The 20,997-nt window shown below is 41.1% G+C and overlaps 1 protein-coding gene across 1 annotated transcript in view; it reads right to left on the bottom strand.

Annotated features, from left to right (window-relative positions):
- Positions 1–20,722, bottom strand: part of LOC144761655 (PR domain zinc finger protein 10-like) — a 400,011-nt gene extending 379,289 nt beyond the window's left edge. The window contains exon 1 of the mRNA XM_078646945.1: positions 20,538–20,722. Within this exon, the coding sequence (XP_078503071.1) occupies positions 20,538–20,556 (19 nt within the window). The 5' untranslated portion in view covers positions 20,557–20,722. The remainder of the gene's footprint in view (positions 1–20,537) is intronic.
- Positions 20,723–20,997: the final 275 nt, after the last annotated feature.

Here is a 20,997-nt window from a genome sequence, read left to right as displayed (position 1 = left end):
TTTTGATGTGAATGCCCCCTTTGGAAAAGTTGTTGCAAAAGCTTGTAGAAGGGAAGTACAGGCTTGAAATTTTATACATTGATACTAGAGCTTCTATAGTTTATGAAATTATGCAAACGATATTTGAAAAATGAAATTAGAAAAACGTTCACTTATATGAATGTTGTGAAAATTGTGGTAGTAGGCTATTCCTAAAGTTAGCTATTTCTCTGAAATAATGATTGGTGAACGTCATCAAATTCTTTGTTTGAATTGATTTAGTTTCATTATATTTGATGTTGGTTTAAAGATCGTTTCATTTAAATGTGTGATGCTAACTTAAATGGTCTCTTGACATGCTTTTCTCCAGTGCTGACCTTTCCTCTGATTTAATGCAATGGTTCATTTTGTACTAGTGAAATGTTGCTTTATTTGTTCTGTAAATGAGTTCCCCCTGACATTCCTGAATATTTCTTCAACGTTCACAGTGAAATAGTCCTGTGGGACTCCCAAATGTCTTGTTTCTCATGACTAGCATGGGAGACCAACTAGACGTTTCAAACATCTCAGGTGAAATGGTGGGAATATGGACATGTGATGGTCTTTCCACAGCGGTGTGATGCGAATATGGACATGTGATGGTCTTTCCATGGTGGTGTGATGCCACGCCACTGGACATAGCTAAAACTCTTTAAAAGAAGAAACCCCAAAGGAGGGGTACCAAACGCCATACTTTTTCTTTCCCCTAGCAAGAGGATGCTATGCTGATCGATTTTTTTCACATTGGAATGCTTGTCAATGCTACGATCAGTAGCTGATCGACTGAGGCATTCTTTGTCAAACCATTTCTATTTTTCAATTTTCCATTATATCTCTAGCTCTAAACTAATGGAATCGCCCCTAATGTACTTGAAGACTGAACCTTTTCCTTTTTTCGTGGGACCTGAGCTGTTAGAAATTTGGACCATCCTTCTGCCTTAAATGGTAGTGGGACTCTGTAACTACTTTGCAAACTGAATTTTATAACCACTCGATAAGGATTTACCTAAATGTTTGGTGCTGTAATGCAACCTGTGATATTCTTGACCAAAGTCCTTAAGAAATTGCTTATTTTAATTCCTTAATACAATAAGCAAATTAAGCTAAATATTGCCTGAGTCTATTACTGAGTCCAGTTGGTTCTTCCATTTAAACAGTGGCAGCTCCTCGGCTTAGGCGGAGGAGAGTCACCTCACTGCCAGCATAAGAAAGGAAAAAATAAAATGTTATTATCATTTTATTTTGTGCTTTTGCTGTGGCAGCATACGTGAGGGGCAGGGCTGCAGAGCAGAGGAGGAGTGGTTGAACACTCCTGGGGCAGATTTACAAGCCCCTTGCGCCTGTTTTACGCCGCCGTTACGTCACTTTTGTGACACAGCGGCGGCGCAAAAGATGCACCATTGTGCGGGGTATTTACAACGTGACGCATCTGGGAGATGCGTCACGTTGTAAAGCCCTGCGCTACATGAAACCTGCGTCAGGTTTCATGTGGGCGCTTCCACGCAGGGGGGGGGCGTTCCATCGCAGAACGCCCCTGAAAAGTGACTCAGTGAAATCTACAAGATTTCACTGAGTCACTTTACCAACGCTGATGCGTCAAAACCCTGCGCCTGCTTGAAGCAGGCGTAAGGCTTGACGCACCACGTTACAGATAGGGCAAGTTGGAAAAGTGCTGGAGTTGCGTGCCGCATGCAACACAACTTCAGCACTACGCCAACTTCACGCCCTAGATGCATTGTAAATGCGGCGCATCATGGCTGGCACAAGAATAAACTTGCGTGCCGCATCTTTCCTGGCGCATCTCTGCTGATTTGCAGAGATGCGTCAGGCAACATAAATCTGCCCCTCCTGTGTGCAACTACTGTTTGGTGGGCCCTCTCGGGCTGCCCAAAACAGTCATACGCGCTGCCCTGTTCTCCATACAGGGTGCTTTACAGCCTGCATGGAGAGCATGCCCACCCCTCCAGCCCCTGGCTGAGCACCGAGTCACGGCGACTATGTTTTATCTGAAAAGTAGTACACTCATTCATCAAGTTATTTGTCACATTCAATTCCTTATCTTCTATATGTACTCTAGAAAGAAAGCCGTCTTTTTGTAACTAATTTTTCACCAGACTAAAACACTAAAAACGCGATTTACTTCTTCAGTTCATAGAACTTGCTGAATGTGGGAAATTCTGGATGGGGTCTATTTTCATTAGCTATTTTACCAGGCAAGCAAAAGGTGTTTGTCCTGCTATATATACATTTTGTATTGATGGATTTGCATTTGAAAAGGGATGAACAGGAAAGATGGGTTACTATTAAAGAAACTAGTTTGTAGGAATGTCAAAGTTTCAAATTGCGATGTCCCAGATTTCTTCCACCAATTAATGCTCGAGATGACAAACACAAAATAGAACCCTATCCTCATTTGAAAGATTTCAAGAGTACATTTCAATGAAGAAATACCTAAAATGTAAAGGCCTATTGAATGAAGAGTGCGATTAGTGGGTTTGAAGGAATGTGGTGGCACAGACATGGTTTCAGAAGAGCATACTCCCATTGTTCGACATTTCATGAAGTATAAACTGGAATAGTTTATATGGTGGTTAGGAAATCTGATAATAGTTGCACAAATCTTATCAAACTTGGACCTGCAATTCTGATAACTATGGATGTGATTGAAAAAGAGAGATGAACTGAAAAAGCCTCTGTTGAGGTTCCATACATTCATACCATCTGCTTACCAACTTTACACACTTTTGAAGAACAAATATGATTTTCTAAACCAATATAGGATCCTGAATTAATGTTTCAATGATATGGGATGCCTCTTTATTCGAGATCTAGCTATCTGCATGGGCCTACGTGTTACCCATCTATTTAACCAGGCCTACACTTAACTACTTTCTGCCACCTACTTCACAATCTTCCTGTTTTAGAGCAATGAGAACTTGAGTGTAACATAACATAGCATGTGGATTAGACGCTAGGAAATTTAGGTCACTGGAATCCAAATGGCTGACACAGATGGTAGATTAGTTGACAGAAAGGTCCTTGAGGAAGTAGTTTTGAGGAAGCTGCATTATGTTTATGGGACATTAATGAAAGCATCATTACACCAAATACAAAGATAATGTATTCTTGGTAGGGTGACAGGCTTGGAATGTTAGCCAAAATGACCAGCAGGGACTTAGGCATACTTTTCACCCACAGACAAAAAAGTGGAGAAAAGTGTGACTGAACAGAGACATAAATGATGTATGCCACTCACGCCATACAAACCCGTAGGGAATTAATATGCAGATGTACTGGAATAAGAGATCATCATGAGTGATGTTAGACTGAGTATAAATGTGTGGCACAAATTTAGGCACTAGATCATGGTGGTATGAGCATAACATTTTATCAGGAGTATGTATATTTTTTGTATTGCATATATTTGTGATGCATCTAAAAGTACTGAAGGATGGCATACTCCCACCAACAGCTACAGACCTGGATTATGTGCTGCTTCAACCCGATAAAGATTTGCCATTAAGCAAGTCGTACAGAAGAATTCCCTGTTAATCGGAACAGGTGTATTTGCAAAGCACATGCTCACTCTCCGGGGAGGTCACTTCTTGCTACTGACAGATAACCAATATTTTTTTACCCATCTCAGTAGACCACCTGGGATCTCAGTGGGTGGATTAGTCTGGGAGTCAGTTATATTTGGAGTGGTGCATCTTCCTAAGACATGATTTTTTCTGGTCTACAATATCCAACACAATTTATAGTGACTAAATGTAATCAAGAAAGAAGGAACAAGAGATTAAAAAGCAAAAGAAAATGTGCCCCTCGATGTCAAGAAAGAATTGAAGTCCCTTAGTTTGGAGTTGTTTCTGGCGGTATTGCAGTATATGTGTTTGGAGAAAAGTTCCTAGCGAGCATCAAGGTAATTTATAGATTTTGGACAAACACTGATCTCACAATGGTTCTTATGAGCACCTAGGAGCACTGGACATGGCTCAGTCCTTTTGTCAATGCAGTATCCTTTGGGATCTGAATCTTTAGCAAAATTGATTACAAATTGACAATTAGAATAGGCGATAAGTGGGGAGAGATATGCAATGGAACTCCCAACAACTCCAGTGAGTCAGCACTCTAAGTACTGCACATTATGAATCATGGGTGAAGCTTCCCCATTACTGAATAGCACTGATATTTATTACAGCAGAAAAGTCTCTAATCTTTACAGGGTAACACTAGCTTGGATGTGAGCCGCAGAAGAGAGACAAGCTGGGACAGAGACCCCAGATATAGCCTCATCTTCAAAATGGTTGTGGTGTTGTGAATGTACAAAAATACTGTCACCGAATGCAAAATGTGTATTAATAATGCAACTTCTAAATTAATTCTGCTTATTACCTACCACGATGAATAAGGTAGCATTTTAACGAAAGGCTTGTGTATCAAGCCAGATCTCCTACAGGGAAATCACGTAGTCATTATAAGGGTTCAAGGTACGGAAATATTTGAAAAAACATAGTTCTTTGAAACTATGTTGGGAAAATATATGCTTTTACATTTCGGTGAACAAAGCCACTATCACAAGTGTGAGGGCATTTTTATACATTATAAAGACACTTAAAATAAACATGACATGCAAGCATCAGTGTATAACGTGATGTCAGTGCCCAGCAGACTAGGACACACCACAAAGTGGGAAAATAAAAAATTATCTTAATGGCAACAACCATTTTAAAAGTAATTGCTTGCAGGCACGTTGTGCTCATATACCGAAGGATACTTTTTAATGGTAATTTTTAAGCCAAATAAATCTCTGCCAATATAGGCACGTCAGCCTAGGTAGTGCCAGGCCATACACACAGCACAAATGTGATTTGCACAGGGCTAAAGAAGTTGAGAAATTTAGCAGAAGTACCTGGCGGCTGAAGCAAATAGATAGTCCTCAGTACAGGGCAAAAAATCATGGTCCACAAAATAGCGGGGGGGGGAAACGTTAGGTTTTCATCCAAGGGTCACTGAGAATACAAGAAAAGGTTTCCAACCAAAGCAAAACAAATGTACTGGGATTCTATTCTTTTTTTATTATTTGTTTCTATTAATTAAAGTATTTTGCAACATTTAAAATGTCATCTGGCTGAAGAGGCAGGTCTACCATACTTTACAGAAAAGTAAAACTCATATTAGTAGTAGAGGTGATCCCCCAAGCACGATTCGTTAGATTTATATAAAAATAAAATAAGCAGATTTTTAATATCCACTGGGGGCCAGAATATAGCATTTTCAATGCAGTATTCCTATTTACAGCCTCACCCTTTAGAATTAGCTGTTTGATAAATCTCAACAATACAACAGTAAATGAAGGACATCCATTTCCAAATGTAAATCACTGTTACACATATTAGCATTTTTAGCTTATGTTAGAGAACCGACTATAACGTTTTTTCTGGGTTTTGTTCAACATGGCTCCATCATCCCCATAATGTAAAAGGTGGATACTTTTGGCCCCCTACTTGTGGAGTTGACGCGCAAGCTGATACAAACAGGCTACAGGGCGACAAACAGGGTGAATGGGTCGGAGCCACAGGGCAAACTTGCTCCAAATCCCTGTGTCTATCAACATATTGTTCCTTTTGAGCAAGAACAAGAATTTACTTTTTCCCATGGGTCTGAATGGAGACACCTGTGGGGACACTGGTCCCTTAGTTTCCACAATAGTTGTCCACTATCTAGGAGATAAAATGCAGACTTTTCTCCATAAATGATCCATACAAACCTTTCGGAACATATTTTACAATTAACCGCTTAAGAGTACAACAGTTGTCCATTGGAGTTAGAACACCTATTTGGGGCAATGTTTTCTTATTTTTGAGTCCATTCTCTATTCAACGGAGGATCATTTTGGCCAGAATTTAACTGCGGGTATCTAAAACAATTAGCAACAGGCAAATCTGATCTCATGGAGAGCCTGTATGGTCCACTCGATATGCCCCTTTTCAAATTTGTTATCATTTACCTGGTTTCATTCCCTTCTTCGGCTATCTTCAAGTCAGTTTGGCTAAGGTCTACTAGTTCCTCTTAGTATAAGGAGCATATAGAAAAGCTAAAAACCTGCTTCATTCCTTCTAAAATCCTTAGTGACCGTCATAGATTTTTATTGTTGTTGAGAAATTGATATGTATCCCTTTATCATCTCGTACTTTGCATTAGGAACTTTCAACTACACATTAATTTCTTATATGCCTTTTTTTTGTCTTTTAGCATCGCATACTTCTGACTCAGTTGAGCGTCCTGTTCAATTCAAGAGCAGATTGAGCCTAGTTTTACAAGATACGAAACCTATGTTAGCCCAGTCTAACCTGGTGCATTGGCAAATGAGGCGATTTGCAGAATGTGCAACCAAACATTCAATGAGCTGTGAGTCTAAATACCACTAGGACATGAAGTGGCACTAGCATGTTTTGTTTATTCCAGTCTTCTCATCTCTCTAGTCACCCACAAATTAGTAGTAAGAACCTTTTTCAAATTGACCTTAAAAGACAAAATCCTATTATGACTTCTAGAAATGTCCTGTCCAAACAAAAGAAAGCAAGAAAGAAAAAAAACGTCAAGGTATAGATCTATCAAAAACGGACCAAGCGGTGGGTTGGATTCGCCAGATCCAGTCAGAACTGGCTCAGTTTATCTGGAATGGTAAAAAACCTCGGATGAGGCTTCGACTTGCGATGCTCCCCCTCGAGAAGGGAGGTTTCGGCCTCCCAGATCTGCTCCTTTATTTTCAAGCGGGCCAGTTGCGCTACCTCGTAGAGTGGAGCAGGTGGGAGTCGGAGAAGCATTGGCTTTTTCAGGACCAGGCGGTCGCGGGCCGTCCACTTCAGGAGATTCCCTTCCTCCGTCTGCAGCATAGACCCCCCCAACTTGTACTCCTCATACATTACCAGGGTCCCTATGGAAGTGTGGGATAGCACCAATGTCATGCATGAGCTCACCTCCTTTCCATCGCCTCTCACACCCTTAATGGATAACCCGGATTTTACCCCGGGACAAGGCTCCGTGGCTTTCGCGAAATGGCGGCCAGCGGGTGTCGGTCCTTGTATCACTTATATGTGGAGGGAAGGGTGTTAACATTTGTGGCCTTCCGGCAGGTGTATGGTTTACCGGAGTCGGAGAGGCTCAGATATATACAGGCTCGACACTGGGCATTCAATGGCCAGGTACGCCCTGCGGCCGACAGAAGTTTGTGGCCGTATGAGTACTGGTTAATCACACGTAAATCTGATAAAAAGCCCATTTCAGACCTATACGGAATGCTACAAGCCAAATACACGCACATTTATAGTTCAGGGAAGGTGCGCTGGGAAAGGGATTTGGGTCGGGTGCTCAGCAAAGACTGGGAGGGTATTTATTACAGGGCCCGGCACTCCGCATACCACATGGGTCTTACACACACCCTCAATAAAGTCGCAACATATTGGTATTACACGCTGAAGAGGCTCCAAAGAGCCTTAAGCAGTTTGGCCTTATACAATAAGTCAAACGACTTACGGATCAACGTGGGCAAGACCAAAATCGTCATTTTTGGCAAATACCCCCACAAAAACATCTGAAGGAGCTCAAACCCAAAATTGACAAAACCATTCTGTCGCTAAGACGCCTAAGCCATCGCTTGGACAGTCCCTCAGCAGAACCAATGTTGACAGTGCTCAGGGCAAAACTGATCCCTGCCATTGCATATGGGAACATAGCATACCCAGGTGCATTTGACAAAGTGGTCAACGCGGCCCAGGCGAAAGCCTATAAGATGGTGCTACAGGCACCTAGATACGCAAGGAACAACAGATTAAGGCTAGAAATAGGCCTCAAGCGACCTGAGCTGGCATTACTGGGGGACCTTTTAAAACTCTATATTAGAGTATTGAAAGCGCCAGAACATTCCCTAAAGCACTCCCTAAAATCAATCTTTGAGGAGGTGGGCTCTCCCTGGCACTCAAAGGTAGGACAAGCCATTGCAGCATTGAAAATTGAAAGAAGGAGTTAGCCCCTGCACGAAATTCCACTCTCAGCCTGGGCCCAAGCCGTTAAGCGCCAAGTCCGGATCATTTCCTTTGGACTTGATCTTGCATCTCTTCGGCAAAATCCACTAACTCAGGCCCTGGATAAATCATATATTCCAGGTAAACCCCAACCTTACCTGCAAGACCCAGTATCTACTCACGCGAGAAAGAAAATTTTGTACTTTCGCCTTTTGGCCCTCAGGATCACGGACTTCAACCCCCAATGGGCCCGCACGGATGGCACCATAGCCTGTCGTCTATGCAACTACCGTAGAGAATCCTGGCTACACTTGTTGTGCTGTTGCACAAAGCTGGCCAATGACCGCCATCGCTTGCTGCTTCCGATTTTACGGAACACGGACTATAGAACTTGTAGAGAGGCTTCGGACTGGTGCCTCTCAGTCTCCACGACCTGTTTGATAGCCAGAGTTGGGAAATTTATACACCAGGTAAAAAGGGCACTCGACTCCCACTTAACGGCATTGTCTGCAAAGTAACTGGAAGCCCTCGGCCCCAGTCATCCAACCTGGGCTGGTTAGGAGATCCACGAGGAATCCATCCATCGTCTACTGCCCTTGGTGCATGAATTGACTCTACCGAACTTTCACGGGCCTCCTCTTGTCAGCTGGGAAACATTGGTGCAACCTATACTTCACTCTTTTTAAAAGAACTCGGTTTTGGACAGATAATCAGGACTAACATGTTAGTATTTTAACTTAAAGTGAGTTTCACTTTTATGTGTCTTTCTTGCTTTTTATCTTGTACTGTAAAGATTTTAAGTAATCATGCAGTTTATTAATAAAATTGTCACAAAAAAATTGGCTCCACAAGATTGACCACTCTAGGGAGGCGACATGTTGGCGTGGGTGCGGGGAGACAGGCACGCTGGTCCACCTGCTCTGGGATTGTGCTCAGCTTCAGGGGTATTGGAAGCAGTCCTAGACGAGGTTGATGCACATTTCGACACAGAGATCCCACGGTTTCCTTCTTATGTACTGTTGGGGTTGCCGAATCCCAATACGTATCCGCTGCGCTCTCGTAGGGGCCGGTTAATAGCGATTGCCCTGGGTTCTGCTATTCAGAATATTCTGCTGCTTTGGCGCACTGCACATGCTCCCACGTTCCAGGTATGGCTCCATCGTTTGCGGCATGTGTTGGGAATGGAGAAACTTTCCTTAACATTGGCAGGGGCTAAATACTCTGAGCTATGGCAGTCATTCTTGTCTTTGCTAGCTTCAGAGTTTAGAGTGGTTACTTGTCCTCGCTACCTGTACTTGCTGCGCCTGTCAGAAATGGGTCAGACGGGGACGAGTTAGTGGGATTGCACACTTGATAGAGGGGAGTAGTGGACTTGGAACTGGGGTGGCGGGTAAGTTGGGGGGGTGGGATGGATGAGGGGGGGGTTTGGTTATTGCTGTTTCTTTCTGTTCTTGATAAAGATTGTTCGCATCCACAATGCGCCCGTTCCTGCCACAGGCTCTGTAGGGTGACATGGCTTTGTTCGTCTCACTTCATGAGCTTATTATTTTGCAATGTAACAAAGATTTGGGCCATTTGGACATGTATTGTTTATATATGTGTCATATTCTTTCAATAAACAGATTTAATAATAAAAACGGACCAAGCCATGCTTGTCTGAAATGCTTGGAAGATCACTGCTTAAGAGAAGGGTGGGTGTTAGAGAAAGGTGTGCCTACAATTGTTTATATGGTGTTAAATATTTCATAGCTTTGACAGCCACAACATGATTTAAGTATGTTGCTTTAAAAGAAGGACTGCAAGGTCGTGGTCTGATTTAATGATAATGAAGCCAAAAAGAGAGATACTGAGAGCAAATGGAAGATGTCTTCTATTTCTTTCCTGTTTGGAATTGTGCATTACAAATCTAGGGGTCATATTATCAAGGGGGGCGATAGGCAATTTTCGCCTTTTTAACGGCCGTTTTCGGCCGCTAAGCGGCAAAAATTCTATTGCCCTATTAGCAAGCTGTCGCTAACAGCAGTTAGCGACAGCTTGTAGGCGATAGCGAGCGGTTTGGGGCCTGCTTTGCATGTTAGCGATAATTATCGCTAATGACCTGCAAAATGGGCGTTCCCAACCCGTTAGCGACTGAAAGCAGTCGCTAACGTCGCTAAAGCCTATTAGCAAGGCAGGCTTAGCGATGGCAATATTCGCGCGAAGCGCGAATATCGCCAAAAACTAACACCTGCCCAGACCAGTTCTTAGCCATGTTATCCAATGGGAGGTGGATAACATGGCTAAAAACATTTAGTCGCTAATGCCTGAATATCGCTGTATTCTCAGCGATATTCACGCTATCGCCGGAAAAATTGTCGTTTTGGAGATAAACGTTGCTAATAGCACGTTATCTCAGCGATAATTTACGGCGATGCTTAGCGTAAAAAAATCGTTGCTAAGCCTACTTAGCGGTAAATATCGCTAATCGTTGGTAATATGCCCCCAGGTTTGTTAGTATCCCAAGGAGGACCTTCATCTACGTGTGTGCACTATTTGTGGATCAATTGTTTTTGTCTTGCAAGTGCTTTTGGCTAGGAGGAAGAGGAGAGCAATATATGGGGAGGGGCTGATGAATGCTGGAATGTGAACTAAAATAAAACTAGCTGTGAGAAGGTGTTAGCGGATTTATCCTCCAAAGGCGATGGTGACATCATTTGTAAGGAAGGATTCTCAACAGAGAATTAACCTCTTTCTTGGGGCTTGATCTATTTGGGGATATTTTACACAGTATGAAGGGATACTGACAAATGGGTTCTCATTGCTCACTGGTAAAACAAGATAATAAATTCATACAAAAGACATCATGCACTTCAGTAAATTAGCGATATATCTCAGTATACGAATCTATGAAACAAAAAAGACAAAAATGCAGCTTGAATTCCTCCGTGTATGTGCCTCTGATAGATCTATTCTATAGATTTCACAGCACATATTACTCAATGTGTTGGTGCTACTCTAATATCAAAGGTAGTTGAAGCACAGAATATTTGGGGCATTGATGAGCGTCCTGGGGTGAAATTTGTTTGTGCATGCTTGTGCGAGACTATCTTTCCAGGGGTACTGCCCCCACATCTAAAATCCTGCTTACCTATGAAAACAGGAGTCAAAGAACACAGACAGCTAAAGCAAAGGAGAAGGGATTAATAAAAGGAGGTGTCAAGAAAGAGACAGAAGTGTACTGGGTCATCAAAAAGAGAGGCTTTAGGAAGGACAAAAGAAGAGGCTTCTGGAAAGACAGTGAAAGGAAAAGGAGTTTGTGGTCATGTATGATTGGACTATCACATTCTATGTATTGCTCCTCTGCAGTATTTTCACCGCCATGAAACCAAAAAGGGGAAACAGTACTTTGGCTCAGATTGTCTTACTTATTGGTGCTACTCCCTCTGATGTAGGATTGAAGTTATAGTGTGTCTGATTCTCCTGAGAATGAGGAGAGCTCCCTGCCACAGCATCTCTCCCACCACAACCAACACAAGTCATCTGGTGGTTTACCCAAAGGTAATCCACTCCAGAAGCACTGATCAGGATTGTATTTGACTTTAAGCATGCCTCACTTTTACAAAATCAAATTCTAATCTTTTCGCTTTTCGCTTTTCGCTTATTTGCAGTATATTATTCCCACATATGGGATAGTTTTTAATCGAGCAGATGCAAAACAATCACGTAGCTTCTCTCAAAATGCAATGCTTCTAGAATGTATACACTTCTAACTTCTGAAACGGCAAAAATCTAAAATGTAGAAACCTAGAACCAAGAGTTAATTAATCTAAATATCCCACCCATCAGAGACACATAGATCAAATCCTTGTCAATCTCACTACAAAGCCACAGCTGCCATCACACATAACACGCTGAATGAGTGCCCACACTTTGTGTTGGACATCACCTAAATTGAGTGCATTGTATTTCCTCTCTTCACTACCCTGCTCACCCAGTTAAATAAAATGCAGTGATAGTGATTTCATACACATTAGATTTAAATCCATAGAACAATTTCGGGAAGAGTTTTGTACCACTCTCACCAGTATTTTCTCAATCTACTTATTGTCGGAACCAACTTTAACAACCCTGGAAACAAAAATGAGTCCCAAGTCTTCGGACCATGACCTAAATAATTTTCTCAGTCTTGTCTGCTACTATTATTAACTAAAAAAAACATCATATCACAACGGAAAAAGTTAAAATAATCTCAAAACATACACAGTAAATGTGAATATCTATATTTGGGCATGATAATATTATAGTTATGGGCAACAAGGATCTGATAGACAGCCGCAAGCCACTTTGTGATACCTGAATTCCCTTCAACCAGGGTAAACATAATCCCCATATGTCGCTATTCCTCACAGATGTAGGTCCTCGGACATCTGAACTATTCAACAGTAGTCGTCCTACATGCTGGTGGTTACTTCACAATGTGCAACGTATTTGACCTTTGCTCGAAATACATATACTTGCATCCAACCTCAAAAAATTGGACTATGATAACAGAGACTGAAAGGCAACTTAGAGGTGGAAGTGTAAGGTCATGTATCCACACGGTGGAACTTTTTGAGATGGAAAAGAAATCTGCATTTTCTTTAGGAATCAATTATTTTGCTGTTTCTATAGCTTATAAAGGAACAAGAAAAAGCCACCTCTGTTAGGGATCAATAAAACGTTTTAGAGCACACTATAATTTCAATCTGAATATGCAAAATGCCTTAGTCATCTTAAATGATTTAGTTTGTAGGACTGCAATAACTAGTTATCACTCCCAATCGAGGAGCACATCATATTGGCAACATTTGATTACATAAACATTCATTCGGTCGCACTATTAATTCATTCAGTCACGTAGATGACACAAGTTCAAATAAAACTTAAAATATCAATGGTGACAGCAACTCATCACTGTTGCTGTGGTGTGGCAAATGTGAATTAGAATCTTGAAAACAAACAAATTCCATTGATTCAAAATTAATTTTATACACCATTTCAGTCATTTAGATTTAGGGTGGGAATAACTTTTTCTTCCTTTTTTAACAATGTTAATTTTGTCCCACTGCGAATGGTCATTTTTAAGAGTAAGTGCAATTAGTTAATCCATGTTTAGCCGTCAGAATGTCCATCTTTCGCTGAGAAGATTTTTTAGGAGTTTTGAACCCCAATTGTTGGGAACAGGGACTATTCGTGGTGTTTTGGGAACTTGTGGCGTGCCTCTGGTGCCTAGGATGGTCGGCCTGCTGATACATCCCGTCTAGGGTTGGGATGTACCTTTTCATGCACTGGGTCTTTTGTTATAAATATCCCTGACTGGGCCTTTCATTCAATGGTGGTGTAAATGTCATTCACTGGGCATTGGCGTCACACTCATCAATGGTGTTAGTGGGGCTCCCTTAAAGCCCAACTAACAATACAAGAGATGGACCGAGCACACAATAGTCGACACCCACTGCATTACTTTTACGTTTTCCACTCCCTTTTCGTCACAGTGCCACGCCTGATTTGTGGTTTACTTTGTAAAGTGCCATTCCAGTGCTATAAACAATAATGTCTTTGGATGTGAGCTGAACTTAAAAGAAATCACTGCTAGAATTCGAGAGGAAGATCTTTGCATGTGTAAGCTTAAACTTAAGAAAGCTGTGAAGCAAAGGCATATTATTGAGAGCGCCCAACAAAAAACTGCTTAAACAATGTCAAACAGACAAAATCTTTTCAAATACAATTTGCAATCTACTACAAAAATAATTAGAGTGGTGTTCAGCTTTAACCAAATATAAACTGGGCTCTATCTATGATCATGTTTTTCGCAACTAGTTCTCACAATTATTAAAAGACTGTCCCTGACAACAGAGCATGGCTATTTGAGGCTTAGGTGTCACCAAAAAGTTGTATTCTCTCATCCCCTAAACATACATTCAAAGAATGCAAACCATTCCCTGTCATAACCCCCTCTTCCCTTACAAACACTCTGGTTTCAGATCAAGAAGTGAGCCGTGGTATGCCGACAGCAGAGTTGAAGTTCAAGTTTCACATGATCTAAGTGGTCACAGGGCTTGCAGCATTCCTCCTCCTGTGATGTAAAAATACTACCAACTTCTAAGAATGTTACTTTGTTAAGCTGTCGAGTCTACGCCTAGGGGTCCTATGAAAGACGATAGCTGTGTGTTCGTGTGTGTTTCTCAGTCAACCCCTAATCCCTTGCTATGGATACACAACTGTTAACAAATTGAAGAAAAAAAACGATTTACTTCAACACGAAATCAATCCATTCTAATTTAGTCATTCGAGTATTACCAGCATTAGAATGAGTAAATGACAAACTGTAGACGAGGAACAACTGATGGAAATGTTACCCACCAGTCCATCAAGCACTCATAATAAATAAGAACTCCTTTTACAAGGAGGCTGGCTATCAGAAATCTTGATGGCGGCCATGTGTTTTGTCCGAGGACTATAAATTGTCTGGACAGTGATTCATTTGAATATTTCAATGTCGTTTCTCACTCACTGAAGCATGTGGCTCAGAGTTATCACATCTGATTTCCACTAACTGCATGGCAGGCCTACAGGGACCCAGAGGGGATTAACAGAGGTGTACTTGCCCACTACTCAATCTCCAAACTGATGTCCAGAGTGTATCAATGAGGAGTCAAGTCTAAAATCTAACCACAACAGTTATGAGGGTGTGTAGGGGCCAATGCTCCTTTCCATCTAACACACCTATCTAAAGCTTGCATGGTTTGCTGCAGTGAGTAGTGTGCTGCAATATGATCAGTGCCATCTCTGACCTTCAAGAACGACACCTGGCTTTTTTCATCTAGAATAGCTTCAACCAAATGCTTCTTCATCCACACAAACAACAGCAGCCTCCACTCCTTTATCTTACCTGTTGCCATTAGGCTGAGGCTCAGCACCAACAAATCCTGGCACATCTGGAGAAGACATTTGGCCCTCATGTGCAAGAGCTAATGTTTCCCATATAGGACACATTTGCAAGATCTGACTTAAAAATCAATCCAATGGGGTGGGGGTGCCACACAATAGGCAGCCGTGTGCTGCACAAATAGCAATGACAAAAAATAGATTGTGGATAAGCTCTGTTCATAACAGAGCATGAACAACTTTTAGATACTTGCTCGGGGGCTTTTAACAGCACACATGAGAATATCGGGAGAGTGTCTACTGTTGTGAGGAGTCAGTATGTGCACCTCAGTACTTTAAGTGGGATGAAAAATGACGTGTGTGGCTTAAAAACATATCTAATAAATCTCCTCTAGACATGTGACATATGTAACTTTGTCTGCAAACTAAAACATGTGAAACAGATTCCTGTGCTCGACAAATTCAGAAATTGATTCTTATTTGTTTAAGAATAACCAAAATCAATAAACAACAAGACATTTGTTTACCGGTACACAAAGCACCATTATATTGGGCCACAGCTAATGTAACACTCAGCAAAGTAAATTTAAAGTCACATGGCAGTACTGTCACAATTTTCTCATTTTTACAATGATAATGCTGCCACCATAGTATCATTATAACACCTAAATGCAGCAATCAGCAAAATAAAGATGACCAGTCACTGCGCAGTAAAGGGTCTGCCACTGTGCTGCAACATCTGCGACAGCGTTTTTACTACCTTTTGATCTGCATTGTACTGGGAACTATTTTTTGGGTGAAATCTGCAAATTATGTAGAAGATAATGGATTATGTAGCAGGTGTGGCAAATCACTATGTATGCCAAAAACGCTGGAGAAGCACATAAATCCAGTGGCCCTGCCCAATGAGCATCTCTCACCCTTCGTTCTCTTTGGTCCGACCTACTGAACAGGAACAGTCAAGAATCTACACCTCTTATTCTCATATAGTAATCGTTTGCTGGGATATTGATGTATTTTCAGCCCTTATCGGGAATGTTACTACTGTCTTACCTTCTTCAACATTCCAATACGGAACTAAGGGGTCAAAGGGTGTACTTCCTTTCTTTTATCGCTAATGCTAGCCACAAGTTCCATTATTAAAGCCTTCAGATGTTTCACCCCAGCGCATGTGCAGACTAGGATACCACCACATATTTATTTGCGGTTAAACAGCAGTATCTTTATCCAGCCAATTTTACCTATAAATCTCACTGATGTATCCAGGAACTATCTTTAAATACTCTATCTGGAAACTGAAAATATTTTCAGCAAAAAGATCTGATGCATTTTTAATCTAGGGACATTCACTTGTCTGGATAATCTCATATTAATGTTTGTCTGCCTCTGTGCAGCTCTACTCACTGCAGCTCAGATATTCAGTTGTTTCCCTGCTCAGGACTGAGAGCCATCACTGATGAATAGTTTAAATAGATGAGGCTGCTCTGAAACACTTTGAGGCTCCATTAGCCCCTGATGCGATCCCTACCGTGCCAGGGATCGCTATGGCAATGCGTACAAATAATCATATTCTTAGCCAATTTTTATAATATTGGCAAGAGTCCCGACACTAAAGTTTTGCAAACACTATGATAAAGCAAAACCCCAGAGATAGTCAAAATACTGGCAGCCAACACCAGATGTACTGAATAATTTTGATTGCCAACACTTCCCTGTGAAGACAATAATTCATGTAAATAATCATCAAAACTCAACCTTCCAACTCGTGTTCATCAAAGTAAGTGAGCAACCGACCACGCAAGGGGGTACCATTCCCCAAAACACTAATCGAGACCATATATGGTTTTGTTACATACTGATGATTACTATATGCTATACAAGCCCTTATGAAATCAAGGGTCATACACTTACTGTGACAAAACATGTGATGACTGATTGTGCTTGGTGATCTGAAGCAAGAGTAAAACAAAGGACTGCATTGTATTTACGTGAATTGTCTTCAATGGCTCCTAATCAGCACCCAGAAAACCATCATGCATGCATTTGTCACAAGGAAGCTGGATTACGGGAACACCCTTTATGCCGGGATCAACAAAAAAGTCTCCAGAAGACTTCAGACAATTCAAAACAAGAGTCCAGAATCACTCTCAGCCTCCATGCAGCACTCACATCATATCACACCACAACTGAAGAAGCTTCACTGGCTCACCTTACACAAAAGAGCATACCTCAACAATTGCATATGCTTTCTTAAACCTTCCAGACAAATCTGCTAGCCCAGACTCCTACTTACACACATTCCATGCATACAGAAAACCAGAACCAGAGATCAAGATATCTTCTACATCGCCCCTAAAGACGGAATGACCTGCGACTGTACATCAGAGCCTCCTCCCCGCTCCTTGAATTCAGAAAGACGCTGAAGAGCTGGCTTTTCAAGTAGTCCCACTAGGCGCTAGTTTTGGCTAGTCTCATACCTGCTCAGCACCAGGATGCCCTCCTAGGTGAAAGTGTGCTCTGCAAATCTACATAACATAGCATAATATAATAGCGGAGTGCCAGCAATCGTCATGATTAAAGAAGCTGGAATTTTTCCAGATTTGCAAGGTGCGGAAGTGGCTACCTTCACCCTTTGCTGTGCACCCAATTCACATAATAATTTAAACTAATTTCTCTTACAACACAAGCTATAGGCAAGCACCGATTTCCTGCTTGCCATTCTACAATTGAAATACCAGGCTCATTGACTTTGTAATTGCTTGTTGTTCTAGAAGCGGTCACCTGCAGGGAGACAACAATATGGGAACTAGATCTATTTTTTGCAATTTTTTTCCAGGTAATGTGCTTGATTATTTCCTTTTTAAAATAGTAAATGCTAAAGATTCTTCACAACTTGAGGTAGTCACCAAGGATCTTCTACAAGAGAAGGCTATACTTGCTGCTGTGCGTGGGCAAACAAACAGGCTTTTAGAAGGGCAGAGCTGTCAAATACATATTCTTTTTTAGGTGAGCGGATGAAATTCCCTATATTTAAAGAGACCTAGAGATTTTTAGGCATAACTTGCTGTTAAAAACCAAGCCGACTTTTTATGCAGCGTCACTTTACTCAAGTCTTGATTTTTGATGTGGGAGGAGCATGGGCCGCTCTGCATAAGGAGTAATGATAATGTTGATTGTGTCCAGTCCATATAAACTAAAATGTGCTCACTGCGTGATTGTTGAAATTGAAAATTCAGTGAATTTATTCTACATTGATGCCCCGTTTGAATGTAATACTTATATGAAAAGATTGTTCAAAATTGAACCAGGAGTATTCAGGGAACTGATGGGTTTTTCCACTTTTCATCCTTTTAATTGGGGATATACAATAAATAAAGTTTGTTATACATTTCTAGATATTAAAGAATAGTTTTGATAGGAAAAAAATGCTATCAGTGAATAAAAGAATACATTTTATTTTTGAGAATATGAAGTTATCGCTATAAATCAAAATATGCTTCAGTTCTGTGTGACTTATTTATAAACCAACATAAATTTATAAATTGAGTTTTAAAGACACTCAAAGGCTGGGTTTCTCGCACATGCAAGCCTTTCAAAACTGTGATTGGAGTCGCCCAAAAATTGACTAATTGATGAAAATAGCAACCTTCAAATTGTTCAAAATCAATTATCAAATGTGTTTGAGTGCCAGAAGTGTTTTTCTAAGCATGTCTACAATCCTGCAGCAAGAAAAGACGAATCTTCTTGTGCTGGAAGAAATCTTTCTTTAACTTTTAATGTGTTTGTCCTGATGGAATACACCCCAAATAATTCTTACACTTAGTGAAGAATTGGTTAAGCTTGCTTTAAATTTGCACCTTTATCGTGTGCCTTGAAATGATGCATAATATGAAATGATTAACTAAATAACTTTAGACGTACTGCAATTGTGCAATTAAAATTTAATACAAAATGCAGCTCAAAGAAGCTATACGTTTAGAAACAAGTAAAACAGCAAAACGTAATAACAGGTACAGTATTTTTGGTACAGTGTGGATGACAAACCTTAATGCTACAAATAAAGAAAGCTACTCCATACATTTGTATCAACCAGTAAATAATGAAACCCTGCGTGAACCTTTGACTTTCGTATTGAACTCAGATCCCTGAAGTGGTGCATAACGCCCCTATCTATTTTACAGGCAACAAATCAAGTTGTAAACAACTGTAAAGTTTGCTTAGTAAAGTTTACACATAAGATCTGATTGCTTGGGGCTAGTAAAGACACCAGAAAAGTCAGTCTAATAAAAAACGGGAGGGGTGGTTAGCTTGTTAACAATTAAAACTCATAACGAGAATGTTGGCGCTTCAAACTAAAAGTTTTCAAATTATATTTTTGTATACTCAATATTTTTTTATATGTAAACAAAATGCGTTCTACAATATATAATGTCTTTAAAAAAGGAGTTATTTTGATATGAATCACAAAGATTTTTCATGTTTATTACAGTGTCTAAAATGCTGTACACCATGATTTCTGCGCGTAAACACGGCTCTGATAACCACACCACAGATCAAATACCCAGACTTTAACAGTGACATCTAAACTTTGTGGCGTCGAAACAAACGTGCTGTATATACAATCGTTCCTCGCCTTGCTGGTGCAATAAATACAATTTATTAATACCAACTAAAATACTGTGATATCATTCTGTTTCAAATATTCACAGCGGGACAGTTACCCTTTATGCACAAGACTTCGTTACACAATGCGCACATACGTTTTTTGAATCGAATACTGCTTCTGCAAATTCCCCGTGCAATGCACACACTTCCCTCTAAACTAGGATGAGCAAATACGCTTATAAACAGACGAGGCTCAACGGTTTTCGTAACTCAAGACTTATTTTTTTCTAATGCAACTCATTAATATGAAAACTATAAAGCACAATATAGCAAAACTTTACGCTTATTCGTTTCTGACGCGAGGTCAAATATATTTACATTCGGAATTCTTAATTCCCAACTATCAATTCAGAATTTGTTTCATATTTATAACTGAAAATGGTTCATGCAAGTGGTATTTATTCACTTAACGCTTAATTTAAAATTATTTTAAAAATTGATACGAATTTCGTAAAGAGTAAAGAAATTACAATCTTCAAATCTAAAACAAAACTCAAAGACATTCAGCAACCACCTCCAATAAGAATTCTTTTTACGGGGGGGGGGGGGGGGGGGGAGGGGGAGACAAGGACAAGTATGCCTTACCAGTATTACCTAGCAAAAAATTAAATGGTTCGGCAAAAAGGGGCGTTTTGGGTTGGCTGAAGGTATAAGGCAAATAATGCACTTTAGTCCGTATGCGGGTGGGAACGGGGTGCGGGGGCAGGATCTGATGGGCAGCTGGCTTAGACGGGTCATCAAAATCAGAGGGTGGCTAAGGGATCAAACGGGCAGCTGTTTCAAAGACAGGGATGGGGGTCAGGGCATTTCCAAAGTGCAAAGAGGTCAGGCGGAGGAAGCAACTCGGAAAGCAACAGCTGGATTGCACTGTGACCAGCAGGATGCGGCTATGCCTGGCACGGTTCCTTACACACTTGCACTTACACAGCGACTCTGTGGACATGTTTGGGGGCTCGCGGCAGGGGCTGCGGAGGGTGGAGCGCGGTGCGTGGCTGGATTCCCTTCGCCATTCTTCACCGCCGCTGTCCGGCAGCACTGCCTGGCCTCCGCCGGAGCTGAGAGCCCATGGGGATCTGACCGCAGGCAGACTCTGGCAGCTGCTCCGTAATCTTGCAGAAGTTTCCTACTTGTTTCTGCGACTGCGATAGCTCCTTTACTCGTTTACTAGGAGCTGCGCATGCGTCAAAATCTACTACAGCTTGGCGGGAAGTAGGGGGCGGGTATTTCTAGCCATTGATATTTCCAATGTATAGTTGTAGTCGCAGGAGGATGCACACTACTAACAACAAGCATTTGCAATGCAATAGGTCTCGCATTGGAAAGTTTGAGCCATTGGTATTGTAAATGACACATTTTTTTATTTATGTGATGGTTTTGAAAATAG

This window comes from Lissotriton helveticus, chromosome 6 (assembly GCF_964261635.1).
Source record: "Lissotriton helveticus chromosome 6, aLisHel1.1, whole genome shotgun sequence".
In the NCBI taxonomy this organism is placed as follows: Eukaryota; Metazoa; Chordata; class Amphibia; order Caudata; family Salamandridae; genus Lissotriton; species Lissotriton helveticus.
The sequence above is the reverse complement of the archived record's forward strand: the minus strand, read 5'-3'. Positions and strand labels throughout refer to the sequence as shown.